Source organism: Phoca vitulina, unplaced genomic scaffold (assembly GCF_004348235.1).
Source record: "Phoca vitulina isolate PV1807 unplaced genomic scaffold, GSC_HSeal_1.0 scaffold82, whole genome shotgun sequence".
Lineage (NCBI taxonomy): Eukaryota > Metazoa > Chordata > Mammalia > Carnivora > Phocidae > Phoca > Phoca vitulina.
In genome coordinates, this window is record NW_022589785.1 from 3,181,641 (window position 1) to 3,201,539 (window position 19,899).

At 42.7% G+C, this 19,899-nt stretch overlaps 2 protein-coding genes and 1 non-coding gene across 4 annotated transcripts in view; 2 read left to right on the forward strand and 1 right to left on the reverse strand.

Annotated features, from left to right (window-relative positions):
* CHEK2 (checkpoint kinase 2) overlaps window positions 1–6,866 on the reverse strand; it is an 84,751-nt gene extending 77,885 nt beyond the window's left edge. For both annotated transcript variants that reach the window (XM_032395063.1, XM_032395061.1), the window contains exon 1: window positions 6,777–6,866. The gene's annotated coding sequence lies outside the window, so the exon portion shown is untranslated. The remainder of the gene's footprint in view (window positions 1–6,776) is intronic.
* A 116-nt stretch (window positions 6,867–6,982) lies between these two features.
* On the forward strand, window positions 6,983–18,274 carry CCDC117 (coiled-coil domain containing 117). Its single transcript, XM_032395118.1, has 5 exons — window positions 6,983–7,260; window positions 7,936–7,986; window positions 12,626–12,850; window positions 13,296–13,433; window positions 16,453–18,274. The coding sequence occupies exons 1-5, from the start codon at window positions 7,079–7,081 to the stop codon at window positions 16,688–16,690; spliced, it is 834 nt and encodes a 277-aa protein (XP_032251009.1). The 5' UTR covers window positions 6,983–7,078; the 3' UTR covers window positions 16,691–18,274.
* LOC116626080 lies at window positions 10,773–10,879 on the forward strand. The gene has a single exon (XR_004298165.1). It is a non-coding gene; the product is annotated as a U6 spliceosomal RNA (small nuclear RNA).
* Window positions 18,275–19,899: the final 1,625 nt, after the last annotated feature.

Below are 19,899 nucleotides of genomic sequence, written 5' to 3' on the forward strand. Positions count from 1 at the left end.
CAAAATAAAAAGTGCCAAGTGCACCCCAAGTCCCTCTTTTCCTGTTGAGTCTGCAACTGACTGTGAATGCTAGGGCATGAGAGCTCTCCCTGCCAAAACCTCCCAACTCCATTTTTTATGATTTCCCATTACGGATTTTCACACAACCCACTTCCTAGTTCAAAGATGGCCATCTTTTCGCCTGGTGTCCTCACCTGGTGTAAGGGGCAAGGGAGTTGTCTTGAGTCTTTCATAAGGGCATTAATCCCATTCATAAAGGCTCCACCCTCCCATAGACCCTAATCCCTATCCCATAGGCCCCACCTTCTAATAACCATTACAATAAGGATTAGGATTTCAACAAATGAATTTGGTGGGGGGTAGGGGTAGAGGGAATAACACAAATATTCATTCTTTGCACTTGACATGTTGAACGTGTTTGTTTCAAAAGCATTCATATGGGGCGCCTGGCTGGCTCAGTCAGTAAAGCGTACAACTTTTTAAACTCAGGGTTGTGAGTTCGAGCCTCACCTGGGTGGAGAGATTAGTTAAAAATAAAAAAATCTTAAGAAAAAAACAAAAAGAGGGGCACCTGTCTGGCTCAGTTGGAGGAGCATCTGGTTCTTGATCTCAGGGTCGTGAGTTCAAGCCCCATGTTGGGTGGAGAGATTAGTTAAAAAATAAAATCCTTATTTATTTTTTTATTTTAATTTACTTATTTGACACAGAGAGAGAGGCAGACAGGCAGGCAGGCAGGCAGAGGGAGAGGGAGAAGCAGGCTTCCCGCAGAGCAGGGAGCCTGATGCGGGGCTCGATCCCAGGAGCCTGGGATCATGGCCTGAGTCAAAGGCAGACGCTTAACCAACTGAGCCATCCAGGCGCCCCAAATCTTTATTATTTTTAAAAAAGATTTTATTTATTTGTTTAAGAGAGAGAGAGAGCCTGAGCATGGGAAGGAGCAGAGAGAGAGGGAGGAACAGAGGAAGAGAGAGAAGCAGACTCCCCGCTGAGCAGGGAGTCGGACGTGGGGCTGTATCCCAGGACCCTGAGATCACAATCCTAGTGGAGGGCAGACACTTAACTGACTGAGGCACCCAGGTGCCGCTCTTGCTAAATTCTATTAACCGATGGCAATTAATTAGGTAGACAAATTACTTATCCTCTCTAAGCTTTAGTTTTATCACCTTTATATAGAATAATACATATACATGTGGTGCAGTTATGAGAGTAAAATATGAAAATGAGGAGATTTGTATGTGTTATATGATGTTTTGGAATATAGGTGAGGTTTGGTTGGGTAAGGCCTGGAGCTGACGGCCAAGAAAAAATTCTTAAAAAAAAAAGAATTATTGAGACGTCTTTGGTGCAAAATGATGGTTTTATTAAAGCACGGGGACAGGACCCGTGGGCAGAAAGAGCTGAAGCACCAGGGTTGTGAGGGGTGCCTGATTATATACTTGGGAGGTGGGGGTCAGGAAAAAGGGAGGTTTATTTATACAGAAAAAGAATTTCTGTATGCTAGAAAGGACCTACAAGATATTGGAGGCCTTGCCATAGTCAAGTTAAGGTTGTTTTCCCCTTTCAAGTTAAGGTTATTTTTTCCTTCTAGTAAAGCATTAACTTTAAGACAGTTGGGAGTTTCCTTCTGAAAGTTAGGTTATTGATAAGAATGCTTTTTTTTCTTGTAAATCACTAAGACATTTTGTAAACTGAGGGAGACTCCTGTCTATAGGACTATAATTTCTATAAGTTAACCATTTGTTTTTCCTTTCCCTTAGTTTTGGGCAGCCAGGAGTGCCTGAGGAATGTCATACAGATCCCACAGTGGTGGTGGTGGTGGGGGTGTTGCAGGGTGTCAGCTTGTGTTTTGTCCTCAGCTTGCCTTCTGCCCCCTCATCATTATACACTAGCACACAGATGTGTATGTGCACATGTTACCGAATGACCTATCATAGCCACTAACTCAGAAAATGAACAGGTGACCCTTGGCGTGCTGCCCAGCCAACTGCTTCATCCCGGGAAATCCCATGGGGGCTGGACAAATCAAAAGCATAGCTCCTGGTTGGCTTGCCAACACTGTTGCTAAACAAACTCAGATAAACTCATAACAAGTGAAGCCTGATCACTCAAAGACAAGAGTTGGGAAAGGAGGGAGAAATTTATTTGGGGGGAAGTGGCCGTCTCAAGCCTTAACCACTGACCTCTCTCCCTGCAAGACGGATACCTAGAGTTTTATAGCGAGAGCTTCGGGGATGTAAGAGAACAGGCAGATAGCGAGTGATCATGGCTGGGGTTTGGGGCATTCTGCCCACCATCGAGGGCACAGAAGGGGATGTATGGGGTGTGGCCTTCTAGGCATTCAGTTGCTATATGGGCTTTTCTGGACTGGCACTTGGAATGTTGTAAATTGTCAATGCCTCAAGAAAGTGCAATGAGAAATAACTGTTGGGGTCTATAATTGCACAAGACAGCTCGCGTGTGCCCACACATACACACACAAATAAGAAAAAAGACTAGAAGTGATGAGGGAGCAGAAGGCAAGCTGAGGACAAAGCACAAGCTGACACCTTGCAACTAACCCCCTGCCCCTCCTGGGTGGGATTTCTTCCAGGAAACTCCCAACTATCTTAATGTTAATGCTTTGCTCCAGACAAAAACAACCTTAGCTTGACAACAGCCAGGCGTCCAGCATCCCAAGGGTCTTCTTTAGCATATGAAAGTCCTTTTGGACACCTCCTTAAATCCTTACCTCCCCCCAGACCCGCCCCAATGCCCAAGTATATAATCGGCCACTCCTCACAACCCCAGTGCTGCAGCTCTTTCTTCCCATGGGTTTCCTCCGCGTGCTTTCATAAGATCACCTTTTTTGCACTGAAGACATCTCAAGAATTCTTTCTTGGCCGTTGGCTTCGAACATCACCAACATTCCGAAACTACATCAAGAAGGGTATTCAAATAATGGAGCTTCCTGTGGGATGGTATGAAGGCTTTTTTTTTTTTTTTTTTTTTTTTTTTTGTGTACTTTTATCATCACCTCCAATCATTTTCTACTAGACTGTGTTAGTTTTATAACCAAAAAATATTGTTGTTTTTAAAAAGATAACAGGGGCGCCTGGGTGGCTCAGTCGTTAAGCGTCTGCCTTCGGCTCAGGTCATGATCCCAGGGTCCTGGGATCGAGCCCCGCATCGAGCTCCCTGCTCGGCGGGAGGCCTGCTTCTCCCTCTCCCACTCCCCCTGCTTGTGTTCCCTCTCTCACTGTGTCTCTCTCTGTCAAATAAATAAAATCTTTAAAAAATAAAAAAAATTAAAAAAAAATAAAAAGATAACAGATAAGATTAGCCACCAGTTGAACTGAGTCAGGAGGGTATTGTCTAAAGGTCTTCATGTCTGGGGGCACCTGGGTGGCTCTGTTAAGCGTCTACCTTCGGCTCAGGTCATGATCCCAGGGCTCTGGAATCGAGCCCCACGTCGGGCTCCCTGCTCAGTGGGGAGCCTGCTTCTCCCTCTCCCTCTGCCTGTCTCTCCCCCTACTTGTGCTCTCTCTCTCTCTGTCAAATAAATAAAATCTTTTTAAAAAAATGTCTATGTCTGACCCAGCAATTGCCTGAGAGGTTAACTGGAAGTCACCTAGAGGCAGGCCTAGACTGTTAACTGAAAAGAAGAGATGCTCTGGGTGGCCACCATCAAATTCTGCACCTGCTCTTCTCAGGTTTCTGTAGGAGACAATGCACAATAATCCTCAGTCTTTTGCTTTGCTTCCAGGGTCTGAAGCCAAAAGGAGTCAGTCTCTCTCAGACACACTCTACTGAGGCTTTCCCTTATTCCTCCAAAGCACTTTCTGCCAGGAAATACAACAGGATGGAGCAAAGCCTAGCGGTTTAGAACAAGATCTAGGGTCTCAGACCTGCGATTGAACCCCTTCATTTATAAATAAGGGAACTGGGGATGAAACTTGCCTCAATTTTCTTATGAATAAAATGGGGGGTAAGAAAAGCATCCAGTTCATGGCATTATTGTGAGGAATACTTGACTTAATTTGGGTAAAGAGCACCTGCAACTAGGCAGTACTTAAGATTATTAATTCTAGGGCACCTGGGTGGCTCCGTCAGTTTAGCACCTTTGGCTCAGGTCATGATCCCAGGGTCCTGAATAGAGCCCCACATCAGGTTCCCTGCTCAGGGGGGAGTCTGCTTCTCCCTCTCCATCTGCCCCTCCCCCTTGTTTGAGCTTGCTCTCTCCCCTCCCAAAATAAATAAAATCTTTTAATGAGTAAATAAAGAAATCTAGTACACTGCCTGATAAGGGATATACAACTAGTACAGAATTGTGAATGACAGAATGAATTTGGATAGGCATTCAAGAAATACAATTAGGTGGAAAGGAGTTTCAGAATGATGTAGAGTATGATAACTGTAAGGGCCGATGGCAGGCTGCCACAAGACAGGCCACTTTTGCATGAACATTATTTTGAGTTAAAAGCAATTAAAACCCAGCAGATTCAAGAAAAGTTCTTTACCACCCCCTCAACTGCCTGCTTTACCAGGAACAGAGCCATTAACAGAGATTCCTCTTTACCTAAGAAACTTAATATTCATAATAAGGCAACCTTTGTTTCCAAAAACATCTCACTTTCCTGCTAATGGTCTTCCTCTTTGTATTTTTGACCCCTACCCCTCTCCTGAGCTCTTGTAAGCCTCTTGTTGATTATGTTTGGAATTTCTTTTGTCTATGTGGATTTCCTGTATGCACAAAATTAAATTTGATTTTCTCTTGTAAATCTGTCTCATGTCAATTTGATTCTCAGTCCAGCTGGAGGGACTTGAAGGAAAGAGGAAAATTATTCCTGACATTCCCTTTTCATAAATATATATTTAAATTTATATGTGTATATAACATAATCTGGAAGGGTTTTTTTTTTTCAGGGGAAGAATGAGGTGGCCATTTGTAGAAATGACCCAGGAGACTATCTTTTATATCCAGTTGAAGTAAGTAGGGTGTTACCTTATGAAGGCAAAACTGGATTGTAAATGCCACTAAGAAAACTTAAATCTGATCCATTATATCACATTAGGCAAAAGAGGTTCATTTTTTTCTTAGACCATAATGAGGGCAATGAAAAAGGGAGAAAGTTAAAGAGAATATAGAAGCATTTCACAAGTAAAGCCCATAGGATTTGCTGACTGATTAAGTATGGAGGTGAACGAAAAAGAGGCATCAATAATGATGCTTAGGTTTTTGGTTAGAAAGAGAAAAGCATCTTCTGACAACTAGCCTGGTATTAGCTATCAGATAGGCTCTGGTGTCTTCCTGTCAAACAATTTCACAGAATATCAACATCAGACAAGGACTGAGACAGGGACTTCGATGGATCAAGATAAAAACAAGACCACTTCATAATCATGTCTGAACACAGATAAAAATGAACATCGTGCAAACCACAAAATTGTCCAAACATCCCCCTGGCTAATATGAAGGGCTTTGCTTCCTTACCAATTACAGGTTTAGCTTCCCTTTATTCTTCCTACCTTCTAGAAAAGATCAACTAAGTAACCCAGTCATAGAATTATCCCTCCTTCCTGACAGTATTAATTTCAGACAAAGCCCTGCTTTCTTGAACCTTCCCCCAAATCACCTAAGACAGTCCCAAGTCCTATAAGAAGCTTTTTCTAATACCTCCTTACTGAGACACCTCCTCACTGTAAGCACTCAGTAAATCTTTGTTCAATTATAGGTGTGTTCTTGGTGGGTTTTGGCTAAAGGGCATTGACTTTGGTACAAGCAACCAGACTGGATGATAGTGTCATTCTCTGGGATGGGAAAAATGGTGATACAGGAAAGTGTTGGGGTTCGGAGCCCATGTGGGCAGAAAGAGCTGTACTGGGGTCATGAGGAGTGGCCGATTATATACTTTCAAGTTGGAAGGGGGTTAGGGATAGCGTAAGTCTCTAAGGAATTTTGGAAGCAAGTTTTCCAGGACCTTGAGGGGGCTAGCTATTGTTAGGAAAAAAGTCATTTATCACTTTCTAATAAAACCTTAGTCATGAGATCCTTTAGATGTATATCGGTGGCTCATGCTTGGAGGATGATTGCTAACATGTATCTTGTGGGGGGTAAAGATAAAGGAAGTTTCCAAAGGAATTTCGGTATGTTAAAGTAGCCTTTCAGGATCCTGGAGGTCAGGCTAATGTCAAGCTAAGATTGCCTTTTCCCCCTAGCAAAGTACATTGAGCCAGCTCTGAGTTCCTAGAGGAATGTCACTCTACCTGTTTCAAGGACTTGTCAATGGACTGTAATCAGTAAGGGAATTTAATTTTTCTTTTGCCTTTGTTTCCCACATCATTTGGGGTGGACCAACTGTGCTAGCCCCTCTGGCAAGACAGTCTTTGGAGCTAGACAGAGGCTGGCAGACCTGCCAGTACCGCTCACAGCAGTCAGGTTTTTACAGAGCCTCCAACTCGTTCCCCCTAAGGCAACACCAACTTCATTTATATTAAAACATGGAAAGAATTAATAGCTGATGTCTATTGAGTATGTGTTATGTGCCAAGCACTGTTCTAAGAGATCTGCTTTTGTTTGTTTTCTAAAGTAAGATCTATGCCCACCGTGGAGCTTGAACTCACAAGCCCCCCTGCCTAGATCAAGAGTTGCATGATCTACTGAGCCAGCCAGGTGCCTCAGAATCCACAGGTTTTAATTCATTTACTTCTCCCATCAATCCTAAGAAGATAGGTATTATTATTACCAGGTTTTACTGTTGAGAAAACTGAGGTACAGAGGTGTGAGGATCGGAACTTACTTCACATTCAAGGCTCATCAGAGGCATCCTCCAGCACCAGCCGGCTAAGCTGAGGCAGCCATGTTAGTTGTAGTCCGCTGGAACTGCAACTCCCGGCATCCCTCGCGGTAGCAACTCTCTACACACAACAAATCCCGGCGTGCCCCTGGGCGGCCCGGGGTGGAGGGTTCTAGAAGGCGTGACGTGGGGTCGAGAGCGGGATCAGAGGCGGGCACCTCTCAGCAGTCGCTGTGGCCGCAGCTGCCGGGCCTGGGGACGCGGGTGGCCGGGGCCGCGGGCGCAGCCTCCTCGTCTCCCCGGCCATGGCCGCGCTCGGCCGGCCCTTCAGCGGCCTCCCCCTGAGCGGCGGCCCGGACTTCCTGCAGCCGCCGCCGGCCTTCCCCGGCCGGGCCTTCCCGCCGGCAGCGGACGGCGCCGAGCTGGCTCCGCGGCCGGGACTCCGCGCCGCCCCGAGCAGCCCCGGCGGGAGCGCGGCGCGCGGACGGTGAGGAGTCCGGCGGGCGCGGGGCCGGTGGGCGCGCAGCTCGGGCTCGTTAATCCTCCTCACGACCCTCCGTGGGGGGCTTCTGAGCTCCCAGATAGCAGGCGAGAAACTGATCCCGGGGACGTTAACTGTAAGTCGCCCGGGGCCGCACAGCCCGGGAATCCGAGTCTGACCTCGGCCGGCCTGCTGCTCCGAGAAGTGAGGAGACTTTGCCGAGCTCGCCCAGGGCGGGCCGGGATTGGAACCCGGGCCGATCGGAGCCTGGCCGTCCCCTCGGCGCGGCCGCCGGTGCGAACTTTGGTGCCTCGCGGACACTCGGTTTCTCATCCGCAAAGTGGGACAGAATTGGGTCCTGCTGGTGAGATCGTGGAAGTAAAGTGCTTAGCACAGTGCCTGCCCCAGATACGTTTTCCCTACGTCGTCCCCCCAGATTTATTTCCCAGTCCCTTGACAAAGTAGTAAGTTGAGATTTCAATTTGTAGTTCTGTCGGGACCACCCAACCTGAGCGACCTTGTGATCTGTATATCCAATCCCAGGCGGCAAGGAAAGGGACAGCCAGTACTCGTGGGATGGGCGAGATTATTGGGAAAGGGAGAGTGGATGCCGAAAGCACAGCCTCAGTGAATTTCTCAATTGACTGATTTTTTTTTTTTTTTTTTTTTTGGTTTCAACAGTGTGTCAGTTCGCTGTAAAAAGAAACACAAGCGAGAGGAGGAGGATGATGAGTAAGTTTCAGGTGCCATTTATTCACTTTATGATCACTTAACCTGTTTCCTATCCTCAGCTACTTATTTTAAGAGAAAAGGTGAAACATTAAGTATCTCTGCAAGGAGGCACAAGGAACTGGTAACGGTGGTTGCCTATTAGGGAAAGTAACTGGGTAGCTGGCATGTCAGAGGGAAACTTTTGTCTCTGTAATCCTTAGTAACGTTTGAATTTTCATCCGTGTGAATATTATTACATGTACAAAGTAAAAGGATTTCAAGTGTGGGAAAGGATACACATTGTAAAGTCTTAGAGTGCATACTCCCCTTTTCTCCCTGTTACCTGTTTCTCCTTTGGAAGATAATCTAAAAACTTCATAACTGCATATACCTCTGGTTTTCTATATTTGTAAGAAGGTAACTCTTCACATTGTGCAACACATTGATCTTTTCATTTTATTCTCCAGTAGTTTGTTGAGTATGGGCAGGTAGGGTTCTACCTAATTTCTTCTGCAACATTGAGTAGAATAGTATTGTAAGGCTAGGTATAGATCATAACCAGTCTCCTGTTGATAGATTTCTAAATTAGGTCTAATCTTTTGCTTTTACTGTGGATTAAATCTACCATGCCTGTTCTTTTTAAAGTTTCTTGTATATATTTACAAGTAGGTTAATGGATTCCTAGATGGTGAATTGCATGCATTTTAAATTTTGAAGAGTTGTTGCCAATTTATATTCCTTTTAACAGTGGAAATGCCTATTTCTCCATCTTCTCACCAGAACTGTATTTTCAAACTTTTTCACTTCACTCATAGGTTTAAATATTACATGTCATAGACAGGCAGTCTAATAGAAAAATGAGCGAAAGAATCCCTCAGAGAGGATATCCAAATGACCAACAAATGAAAGGTGTTCATTTGACCTTATCAGTCTTCAGGGATATGCCTAGTAAAGCCTCAGTGAGATATGTTACTTTACCACCAGGTACTGGAGCCTCAGTAACTGCAATACTATGGATGAGAATGTAAATCGGTACAAGCACTTTGGGAAGTAGTTTGGCGTTATCTAGTAAGTTAAAGACATACATACCCTATTACCCAACAGTCCCCCTCTTGAGTGTGTACACGCTTGTAACAAGAGACACATCCAAGAAAGTTCATAGCATCCTTGTTCATAATAGCTCAAAACTAGAAACAACCTATATGTCCCTCGGTAATAAAATGGATAAAGTAAATTACAAATTCATACAGTGGCGTTCTATTCAGCAAAAAGGGAAAAAGGAATGTATGACATCTATCAACATGGATATGTCTCGAGAATAATATGAGCAAAAGAAACATCCCAAGGATATATACAGTACTATAACATAGTGTTTACCTGTAGGGAGAAGGAAATAAAGTACCATTTTGGGATGTTGGCAGTGGTCTACGACTTGAATGTTATTTTAATGGATGCTTGTTTTCTAATTATTCATTGAATTGTATGAGCATAGGATCTTATAGTTAAAATTAGATCATTTTTGGTTTTTAAGACCACTATTTTAATTTATATTTTGTAAATTAAAGTTAATTTGAACATCTTTCTATTTAATCCATTTGTGTTTGTGTGACTTGTTCCTGTTTCTGCACATTTTCTATTGGCTTATTGATCTTTTTCATGTTCATCTATAAGAAATCTTAAAGAAATCAGTACTTTTATTATGGGTGTTATGTTCCCCCAAATTTGTCATTCGTCTTTTAACTTTGTATATGTTTTGCTTGTTTGTTTTTTGGCCAGGAGAAACTGGATTTTCTGACCTTGCTGATGCATAGGCTAAATAGCTTTGAAAGTTGCCTTAGCTTAAAAACCACCAGACCAGACAATATTTATATTCGTTATTGCCTTGGGATTGCTGCAGATACACAGGGATCTCTTTGCTTTTGTCTTGTGGAGTACACTATAAGAGAATTGAATAGGGATGCCTGGGTGGCTCAGTCTGTTGAGCGTGTGACTCCTGGTTTTGGCTCAGGTCCTTATCTCAGGGTCATGAGATCGAGTCCAGCGTCTCCACATGCAGAGGGGAGTCAGCTTCACTCCCTCTGCCCCTCCCCCTGCTTGCTTGCTCTCTCTCTTCCCAAAATAAAAACAAAAAACAAAAACGAGAGAGATAATTGAATAAAGAGTTCCAGTGTGAAAAGTTTGAAGCGTAAAATCTGTTGGCTTAAAAATTTAACCCGCCTTTGGGGTCCTTGGCTGGCTCAGTCTGTAGAGCATGGGATCCTTGATCTGGGGTGGGGGCAGTTGTGAATTCAAGCCCCACATTGGGTGTAGAGCTTACTTAAAAAAAAAAAAATTTAGATTAAAGGAGAAATTGAGGCCCTGAGAATGAGGAACTTGACATTTGAATATCTAATGCCCAGAAGTGTGCTGCCCACCTGCCACTTCCATAGCTCTTATCTATACTTTGAAGTCTTTTATATCATATTTTCTTTGAAACTTAATTATCGTTGATCTCTAATTATTTGCAAAATGCACTACAGGCATGAAATAATATAGTCCAAATCATGTTGGAGGTCAGAGATCAGAACCCAGCTCTTACACTCAGTTGCATTTCATAGTTGAATTATTGGATGTGCTAGGAAATTACCTGTCCCCTCTAGGTTTATTCTGCTTTTTCTTAGCTGGTTTTATGTGTCTAGTTTTTCTCCTGCTTTCCAAAACACCACACCATAAAACTATCCAAATATTACAGAAATATGTGATGTATAGCTAGACATTCTTAATATTTTCTTATCAATTAAAACCAGTTGTAAACTAAACATATTCTTGTGCTTACTCTGGCAGCACAGAGGCTAAAATTGGACTAATACACAGAAGATTAGCATGGGCCCTGTGCAAGGATAATATGCAAATTTGTGAGGGGTTCCATATATTTAGATTATAGCTACAGTTGTATAGCATAAGATAGAGCGTTGTAGAATCACTTTTTTTGTTTGTTTTAAAGATTTTATTTATTCACTTGACAGAGACACAGCGAGAGAGGGAACACAAGCAGGGGGAGTGGGAGAGGGAGAAGCAGGTTTCCCGCAGAGCAGGGAGCCCGATGCGGGGCTCGATTCCAGGACCCTGGGATCATGACCGGAGCCGAAGGCAGACGCTTAACGACTGAGCCACCCAGGCGCCCCTAGAATCACTATGTTGTACACCTGAAACTAATGTAACATTGCATGTCAACTATACTCAGAAAAGGGCTGCCTGGGTGGCTTAGTTGGTTAAGCGTCTGCCTTCGGCTGAGGTCATGATCCCAGGGTCCTGGGATTGAGTCCCACACTGGGCTTCCTGCTCATTGGGGAGTCTGCTTCTCCCTCTCTCTCGTGTGCCTGCGCTCTCTCGCTCGCTCTCTCTCTCTCAAATAAATAAATAAAATCTTAAAAAAAAAAAACTATACTCAAAAAAGACCTCAAAAAACTAAAGATTTAAAGAAATTATTTGTCGATTCCAGTAAAAGTCTAGGTTCAGGAGAGCATCATTATTTGTCAGATTTTATATTGCCAGAGATTTTAATGTTGATTTTTTAGTAGTCTTTTTTTTTTTTTTGTAGTCTTAACATGAATAGAAATTTCTGTTTGTAAAATACATACCACTTCCTTTGACCTTTAGTTTAGAGACTTGTAAGCTGTGGTAGCCATTAATGATTTTTTTGACTTTTTTTTTTTTTAAGTTGCAGAGCTGTGTTTGTTTTTGAGGTTACACTTGCTGATGCCCAAGCAATAAAGTACATCTGGTCTAAGTACTTAAATAGAATAGGCCCAGCTTCAGACAATTTTCAGCTAAACTGGGCACACTGCAGTGTATGCAAATACTAGTTCAGGGTAAGAGCTTGAATGGTTGAACTTCCCTAAGAAGGCCATAAGTTTCAGTGAAAATGACATAGAGCTAGGACTTTGGAGCTCTGGCTTCTGGTACCTAACATGCAGCTCTACCTTATGTGACACTTAGGAGGAGGCACTTTAGCTTTTGTAGGTCTTAGTTTCCAAATCTGCAAAACAAAAAAATTGATGAACTCGAAGAGCTCTATGTAATATAAATTTTTCTAGGAAGTGAAAATGGTTTATGTTACAAGGTGGGAGAAAAACGTTACACCATTATTAGTAGGGGACTCAGAGCCAAATGACAGTCTTCTGACATTTCAGAGAGGACCAAGAAATAAGCAGTATCCTCTGCAACCTGTACTACTTGGAACAGACCTGATGAAGCATTATCTTTTGCCCTAAGGGAAAACAGGGTGCCTGTCGACCACCTCCCCATATGGAGCAAGCAGAATTAGGACAAAATATGGCTAGTGCTGAACTGCTGCTTGTGGTTTTGGTTTCTTTACTTTCCACTTGACCTATCCAGAGCCAAATAAATAGGAATGACTTTAAGTTCCCACACTGAACACTAATCTGAAAAAGCACAATCTTGCAGGTGCAGTCTAATTTGGTAGAGAGCAGTAGAAGAAAACATCTCAAGGAAGCTCTCAGAATGACAAAAGAAAAGCATGATTTTCCATCTTATAGTCACACACTGTCAAAAATCAGAGGTTTTTGTTTTGTTTTTTTACATAAGAGTTTGGTTAGAGAAAGGGATGATAAACATTTCATTTATATGACTGAATTTTCATTGAATTTTCTTTTTTCAGTTGTCCAGTAAGAAAGAAAAGGCTAACTGAAGCAGGGCTCTGTGCTGGTCCTAATGACTGGATTCTTTGTGCACATCAGGCTATAGAGAGTCATGGAGTAAATCCGTGCACTAGTGGCCTCTCTGCACCTGGCATGTTAGATGTTATTTGTGAAGAAATGGATCAGACAACCGGAGAACCACAGTGTGAAGTTGCCCGAAGGAGGCTTCAAGAAATCGAGGACAGGTAAATGGGTATCGTATATCGTTGGCTTATTGCGGATCCCATGTGACATCTCTACTCTTTTAAGCTAGTCTAATTCATCATTTGGTGGTAACAGTGATCCTCAGCCTCTCAGACTATGAAAAATACGAGAACTCAAAGTTGACACATTAAATGTCAAACTTTTCTCATAGAACTGTGCTAAATATTTTTACCTACTATCTGTGAATATTAATTTTTTGGTTTATGGGAGTTTTCAGGGACACATTCTTCAAATATGATTGCATCTGTTAACTGAAACGTTGAGTAACTCTTCTGTGTGTACATTTTTCACTCAGAACTTCATATTTTACTTGATCTTTCCCTGTAGCACTTGCTGCTGCTTTTTGTTTTTAAATTTCGTCCAATTAATAGAATAAATAATAGCTCGACTAACTTTTCTTTCTTTGCTTCTGCTGTCTTTATTTAGGATAATTGATGAAGATGAAGAAGTGGAAGCTGACAGAAATATTAACCATCTCCCCAGTCTTGTTCTTTCTGATACCATGAAAACAGGTTTGAAGAGGGAATTTGATGAAGTCTTTACGAAGAAAATGATTGAGTCCATGTAAGTGTTAGTTCCTGGTTTCCATTTATTTATTTTTAAAAATTTATTTTTTAGAGACAGAGCGCACGGGTGGGCGGTGGGAGGGAACAGAGGGAGACGGACAAGCAGACTCTGTGCTGAGCACAGAGCCTGATGTGGGGCTCGATCCCAGGACCCTGAGATAATGACCTGAGCCAAAATCAAGAGTTGGGTGATTAACCAACTGAGAAACCCAGTGTCTCCAGATACAGCCCGTCCTATGCTAGTCATCTCTCCATCCCCTGATCACCAGCGAAATGAAAGCGCAGTGGGTTTTGTATTTAGTTCAGGTTGGATACAGACCTTTATCCTAGTTCATTGGGGTTGAGCAAAATGCTGTGCAAGAAGTTTGAAGTATGCAGGAGTGGCTGCCTTACCTTCCTAACCCCCAGTTCTTTTGAAGTCCTGAATGCACTATTGTCTAATAATCGGGGTTGGGAGGATTGGCAAGAGAGCCCTTTCTCCCAAATTCTTGTCATAGGATATAGGAACCACATTTCAAAAGCTCTCGTTTACTGGCCTGTCAGTTATCCAGGAACACCACTGAGACTTAGAAATCAAACCAAAAGAAATCTCCCAGTAGTCAAAATAGTTACCACAAAGGCTACACTCTTATCTCATAGTGGATAGCCCCTCAGGGCTTTAGTTCTAAGCCATTTTGCTCTTAAGTTAAGCCTAGTTTATTTATTTATTTTTTTAAATATTTTATTTATTTGACAGCGAGAGGGGGAACATAAGCAGGGGGAGTGGGAGAGGGAGAAGCAGGCTTCCCGCAGAGCAGGGAGCCCGATGCGGGGCTGGATTCCAGGACCCCGGGATCATGACCTGAGCCGAAGGCAGACGCTTAACGACTGAGCCACCCAGGGGCCCCAAGTTAAGCCTAGTGTAATGAGCTCAGTTACCTGGTTTCCTAGATCAGCGGAGTAGAAACACAGGAACAGCAAGTGAGAACAAACTCACAGTAGTGAGTAGTGACAGTATAGTGTGAGGACAAGAGAGGAAACTAGAAAGCAAACATCAGGGCCTAAGGGCACCTGGGTGGCTCAGTTGGTTAGGCGACTGCCTTCGGCTCAGGTCATGATCCTGGAGTCCCGGGATCGAGTCCCGCATCGGGCTCCCTGCTCAGCGGAGAGTCTGCTTCTCCCTCTGACCCTCCCTCCTCTCATGCTCTATCTCATTCTCTCTCTCAAATAAATAAATAAAATCTTTTAAAAAAAAACAAAAAACATCAGAGCCTAAAAAACGAAGCAGCCTGGCGCTATTAACATAAGAACTAATGATAGCCCTGTAATTCTTATAGTCCTTGAGCTTACATGATCTGAAGCAGTCATTATCCATGTGTAAAATAGTAGTCAGGTTATAAAGTGCTATTTGGGTCTTGCCTAGAAAAGACTGTAGGTAGATTTGATACTCAGTGAGGGTAGATGTCAGGTATCTGAAAAAATCTCTGAGAAGACCAGCCCCAGTGATGCCAGGTAGATGAAGAATTACTGCCTTTGGCCACAGTGGGTTCAGCTGATGTTAGATCACAGAAGTTTTGCATTAGCCCCCTAGCTTGGGCTTATAATTTTAACTACCCAGCTCTGAGGGTGGGTAAATAGTTTAGCCAAGAGTAAGCAGGCCATGTTGTCCTACAGCCTAAAAAATAGCACTTTCTGCTTTTTTTTTTGAAGAATTTATTTATTTATTTGACGGAGACACAGCGAGAGAGGGAACACAAGCAGAGGGAGTGGGAAAGGGAGAAGCAGGCCTCTCGTGGAGCAGGGAGCCTGACGCAGGGCTCGATCCCAGGACCCTGGGATCACGACCCGAGCCGAAGGCAGACACTTTAACGACTGAGCCACCCAGGTGCCCCGCACTTTCCGCTCTTGGTAGTTTTCCAAAAGCTAGCATTTGGGGGTACTCTTCATTGTGGTTTATTTTGTCTAACTTGCCTTTGGGTCCCAGAAACTATCAAGCCATCATTGAATGGAGGAGGACTGAGGGGCAGGCAGGCATTGGGGCCATAATGTTTTGGACTTACTGCAAAAAGCATTCTACTTCGTAGCTGTACTAAGCAAAAGGCATACGGAGATACTTTTAATGTATTTGGTCAGTATTTCATTTTCATTTATAAAGGTTTAGTACAGGGTAGTAGCCCATACCTACTCATATTAACCACAATTTAAGGAATTTATAACACTAAATCAAGGGCCTCTATTTTTTACATTGGATGTTTTTAATTGCTTTTATTTTAAAGATCTTGAGTAATCTCTACACCCAACATGGGGCTTGAACTTAGAACCCCAAGATCAAGAGTTGCGTGCTCTACTGACTGAGCCAGTCAGGCACCCCTGTGTTACTTTTTTTTTTTAAGATTTTATTTATTTGACAGAGATAGAGCACAAGTAGGCAGAGAGGCAGGCAGAGGGAGAGGGAGAAGCAGACTCTCCACTGAGCAGGGAGCCCGACGCGGGGCTTGATCCCAGGACTCTGGGATCACGACCCGAGCCGAAGGCAGCCGCTTAACCGACTGAGCCACCCAGACGCCCCATCCCCTGTATTACTTTTAACCACAGCATCAGTACAACTAGTTGGTGTGGTTAAATATATGTGCAGAACAGGGGCACCTGAATGGCTCAGTCTGTTAAGGATCCGACTCTTGATTTCAGCTCTGGTCATGATTTCAGGGTCCTGGGATCGAGCCCTGTGGCCTGCTCCATGCTCATCGGGGAGTCTGCTTGGGATTCTCGCTTGCTCTCTTTCTCTCCCTCTGCTCCTCCCCCTCCCCCCATGTGTGCGCATGCGTGTTCTCTCTAAATCTCAAAATATGGGCAGAGCTGTAAAATTGTATGTATTTGAGTGGCCTTTCTAAAGATCTATTTAGATCACATAAATCTCCTATTTTGATGCCATCAGTTCTTAATTCTAGATATCTGGTAGCAAACGTTAGCTTTTCGAAATGTATCTTTTATTTCCATATCCTAAAATTTTTTATAAAAATCTGTATTTTATGTCTTAGGAGCCGTCCTTCCATGGAGCTCGTGCTCTGGAAACCTCTCCCTGAACTCCTTTCTGATAAGCCAAAGCCGTCATCTAACGCTAAGAACTACACGGGAGAGAGCCAAACTAAGCATGCAGCTGCCGGCACTGCCTTCCCTGGGAGAACTGAACTGTTCTTGGAACCTCGGCAAACAGGGATGCCTGTTTACAATAGTTTGGAGACAGCTGCTTGCACAGAAGAAGAGATGGAACTCTAGAAACCAGTTTCTATGCTAAAAGTTGTCAAGTTTTAGAAGGCTCATGTGTTTAGTAGTGAGCCTACTTGTATTTGTATAGTATAGGGACTTGAAAGTTTCATGAAACGGGTGTAATAATATCTCCACCTGTGATTTGGGGTGGGACTCTCATTTTGGGTAGCCATTTCGTGAATCCAACTTTTTGCCAAGGAAGCTTGTCTCAAACAGTTTTCCACGGGGCTTATTAAGGAAATGGAAATTACAGCCCGCAAAGGCAAGTATGGAAGCTGTGTGTCTAAGGGTGACTTAAGTCATCAGTCACATTGTCTAAACCATTCAGATAGTTGGCGAATATTCAGACACTTGAATTTGAAACAATGCATTAAGAAAGAAGGATGCTCCTACTATGACTGTATCCTGACAGCCAAGTCAGAACTGCGTCTATAGATCGGAGCTCGTTTACAGTGGTGACATATTATATATGATTGGGAAAAGGAGGGAGGAAAGCAGTAGTGTAGACTATTGCTAAGATTTAACAGAGGCTCTGAAGCTTGTTTATTGTCAATTCTGTGTAGCTGCATTGATTAAATAGCTGGTAGCATTGTGGCTCACTTCTTAGCCTCTGAAAATGTAATGAAAATACAAGAAAAGGTTTTTCCTTCAAGGCTTTTTTGCCTTGTGCTACTGTTGCTCCTTGGTTTCCCTTGCATAATTGATAAGCCCAGTTATTCAGGAATGTTTACAAATTAACTAACTTTGAGCGATTATTAAAAAGTGATTGTGAGGTAACCCATGTGCAAATTGGCTATGGGAGAAGCCTCCCTTAAGTAATCCCAAGAACTGCCAAGTGTGCGAAGCCCAGCACTGATAGGTATTTTTTTAAAAAGGTTTACCTATATTAGCAAGTTGAGTATTTTTAGTGTTAATGTAGAAAACAATGACGATAATTAACTGAAAACATATGGGTAAGTGACACTGAGAGTTACTGAACTAGCCACTTTGCCTGGTGCTTTAGCTGTTGCGCAGTAAACCTCAGAGTTAATAGAGAATAGCTTCCTGCTAGCAGGACATCTTCATCTTGAGGAACTAAACCAGGCTCAAGGTGCCCTTTGGGGATAACCAGGATTGAAGTTTTTTATTTCTCAGGAAGGGCTCTTCTGTGTGGCAAGGACTCAGTAGTGCCGAGTAAAATAACACTTCCTTTAGTGCTACTGAATATCCACTATAACTTATTAAATGAGTGTAATAGTGTAATACTGGCCCTTACATCACACAACAGAAGACCACCCCAGTTCTTTTTGTTTTGTTTTCTGGGTTTCTTCCCCCTTTGTAGGAATCAGATACCTTGTGTAGGAAAAAAATGGCTTATGCCAAGTAGAGGTGACTTTTTAGAAACCAGCTCCCAGGCATTTTAGAAACCCATGCTGAAATCCCTCCCCTTGTTACAGATGGCGTAGAAGTAACAAGTCTGTTCATTGGACTGTTTCTTCCCTTGCCTGTTGTTCCTGCTTTCTCTATTTCTGTCTGGATAGTCAGGAAAAAATTTAATGTTTAATATTTAAACAATATTTAATATCTACACAGTAAAATTATTCAAACTTCAAACCAGTATTAAAACCAGTTGGAAACCAGCTAATAGTTTCTTAATCTCAGATTTAGAGATGAATGTAAACTGTATTCTGTTGAAATGTGCAAGTGTTTGATTCATGCCATTTGAAGAACTCCTGCCTTTAAAGTCATTATTTAATGGGACCAACTTAAAAAGTTTGTAGCCTTAAAGAAATCACCGTGCTAAAGGAAGTTTGTTCTGGTATAACTCAGAAACATGAAGTGAATGCCCAGAATTTGGAGTTAGTCCCAGTGTTAGGGCGGAAGGGGAGGTGACAACTTTCCAAAGAAGGACCCAAAACACACTAAGATTGTCTTCGGTAGGAATTGTGGGCCAGGCTTCTGATCAAAGGTCTGTATGAGGAAAAGGAGGAAGAGCTCCAAAACAGGGCTCTGATACCACTGGTAAAATATAGGAGAGAATGAAGAGTCTGTTAATTAAAATCCAAACAACTTGTTTCAGGAGTCAGATTATCTGACATGATTAATTATTTCTGCAGGAAAATGGATGTTTAATGCTCCTTTTTAAACTTTATCTTTTTTGCATATGTTTGTACAGAAATTTTCTTCATCCTTGTGGTGCTTATTCATCTGAGCCGTCCCCACAGTCTCCATGCCTCTGCTTTGTTTTTCTTCTGTAGTGTAAGGCTTTTGCTTTTGCCTTAAGGTTTCCTTAGGAAATCAATAGGTCTTTTCATTTTGTACAGCTTTTGAAGCATGGATCAAACATTGGCTTACTATGCTAATGTGTGAAGAGAAAAATTATCTAAAGCAGGTGAGCTTTAATGAACAAATGTATATTTTCTCTGAGTTTGAGTAAGATGTGTGTGGGTTTATTTTTTTTTAATATAAAGTCCAGTTCTCACAAATATTAATCAGTCATAAAAAAAGCAGAAACAAAAAACCTGCTACTCATCTTTGAAAAGGTGCAAATGTAAAATTTAGGAAAAAAGGGTAGGGTCTAGAACCATGAGAAGATTGCTTATTGTAAGCAGGTTCATTAATTATTTTCGATTTGAAACTTTCGTTAATAGTGACAAGAATGGTGCAGTACTAGGAAGGTTCTGGAAGATGCTGTCAATTTTACTTTAAAATGAGAATCTGATGTTTCTGTATTTTATTGTTTTCAATAAAACTTAAGTGTTTTGACTTTGAGGTATTTGTATTCCTCACATAAGTAAAATCAGCTACCTCTGCTTTCCTCTAAATTGTATTCAATTATTTTTTTTAAGATTTTATTTATTTATTTGACAGAGACACAGCGAGAGAGGGAACACAAGCAGGGGGAGTGTCAGAGGGAGAAGGAGGCTTCCCGTGGAGCAGGGAGCCCAATGCGGGGCTCGATCCCAGGACCCTGGGATCATGACCTGAGCCGAAGGCAGATGCCCAACAACTGAGCCACCCAGGCGCCCCTCTAAATTGTATTTAAAGCAGCATTCATGGGTGCCTGGATGGCTTAGTCGGTTGAGCATCTGCCTTTGGCTCAGGTCATGATCCTGGAGTCCAGGGATCAAACCCGGCCTTGCATCAGGCTTCCCTGCTCAGCGGGGAGTCTGCTTCTCTCTCTGCACCTCTCTTTCTCAAAAAATAAAAAATCTTAGAAAAAGCAGCATTCGAGCGCC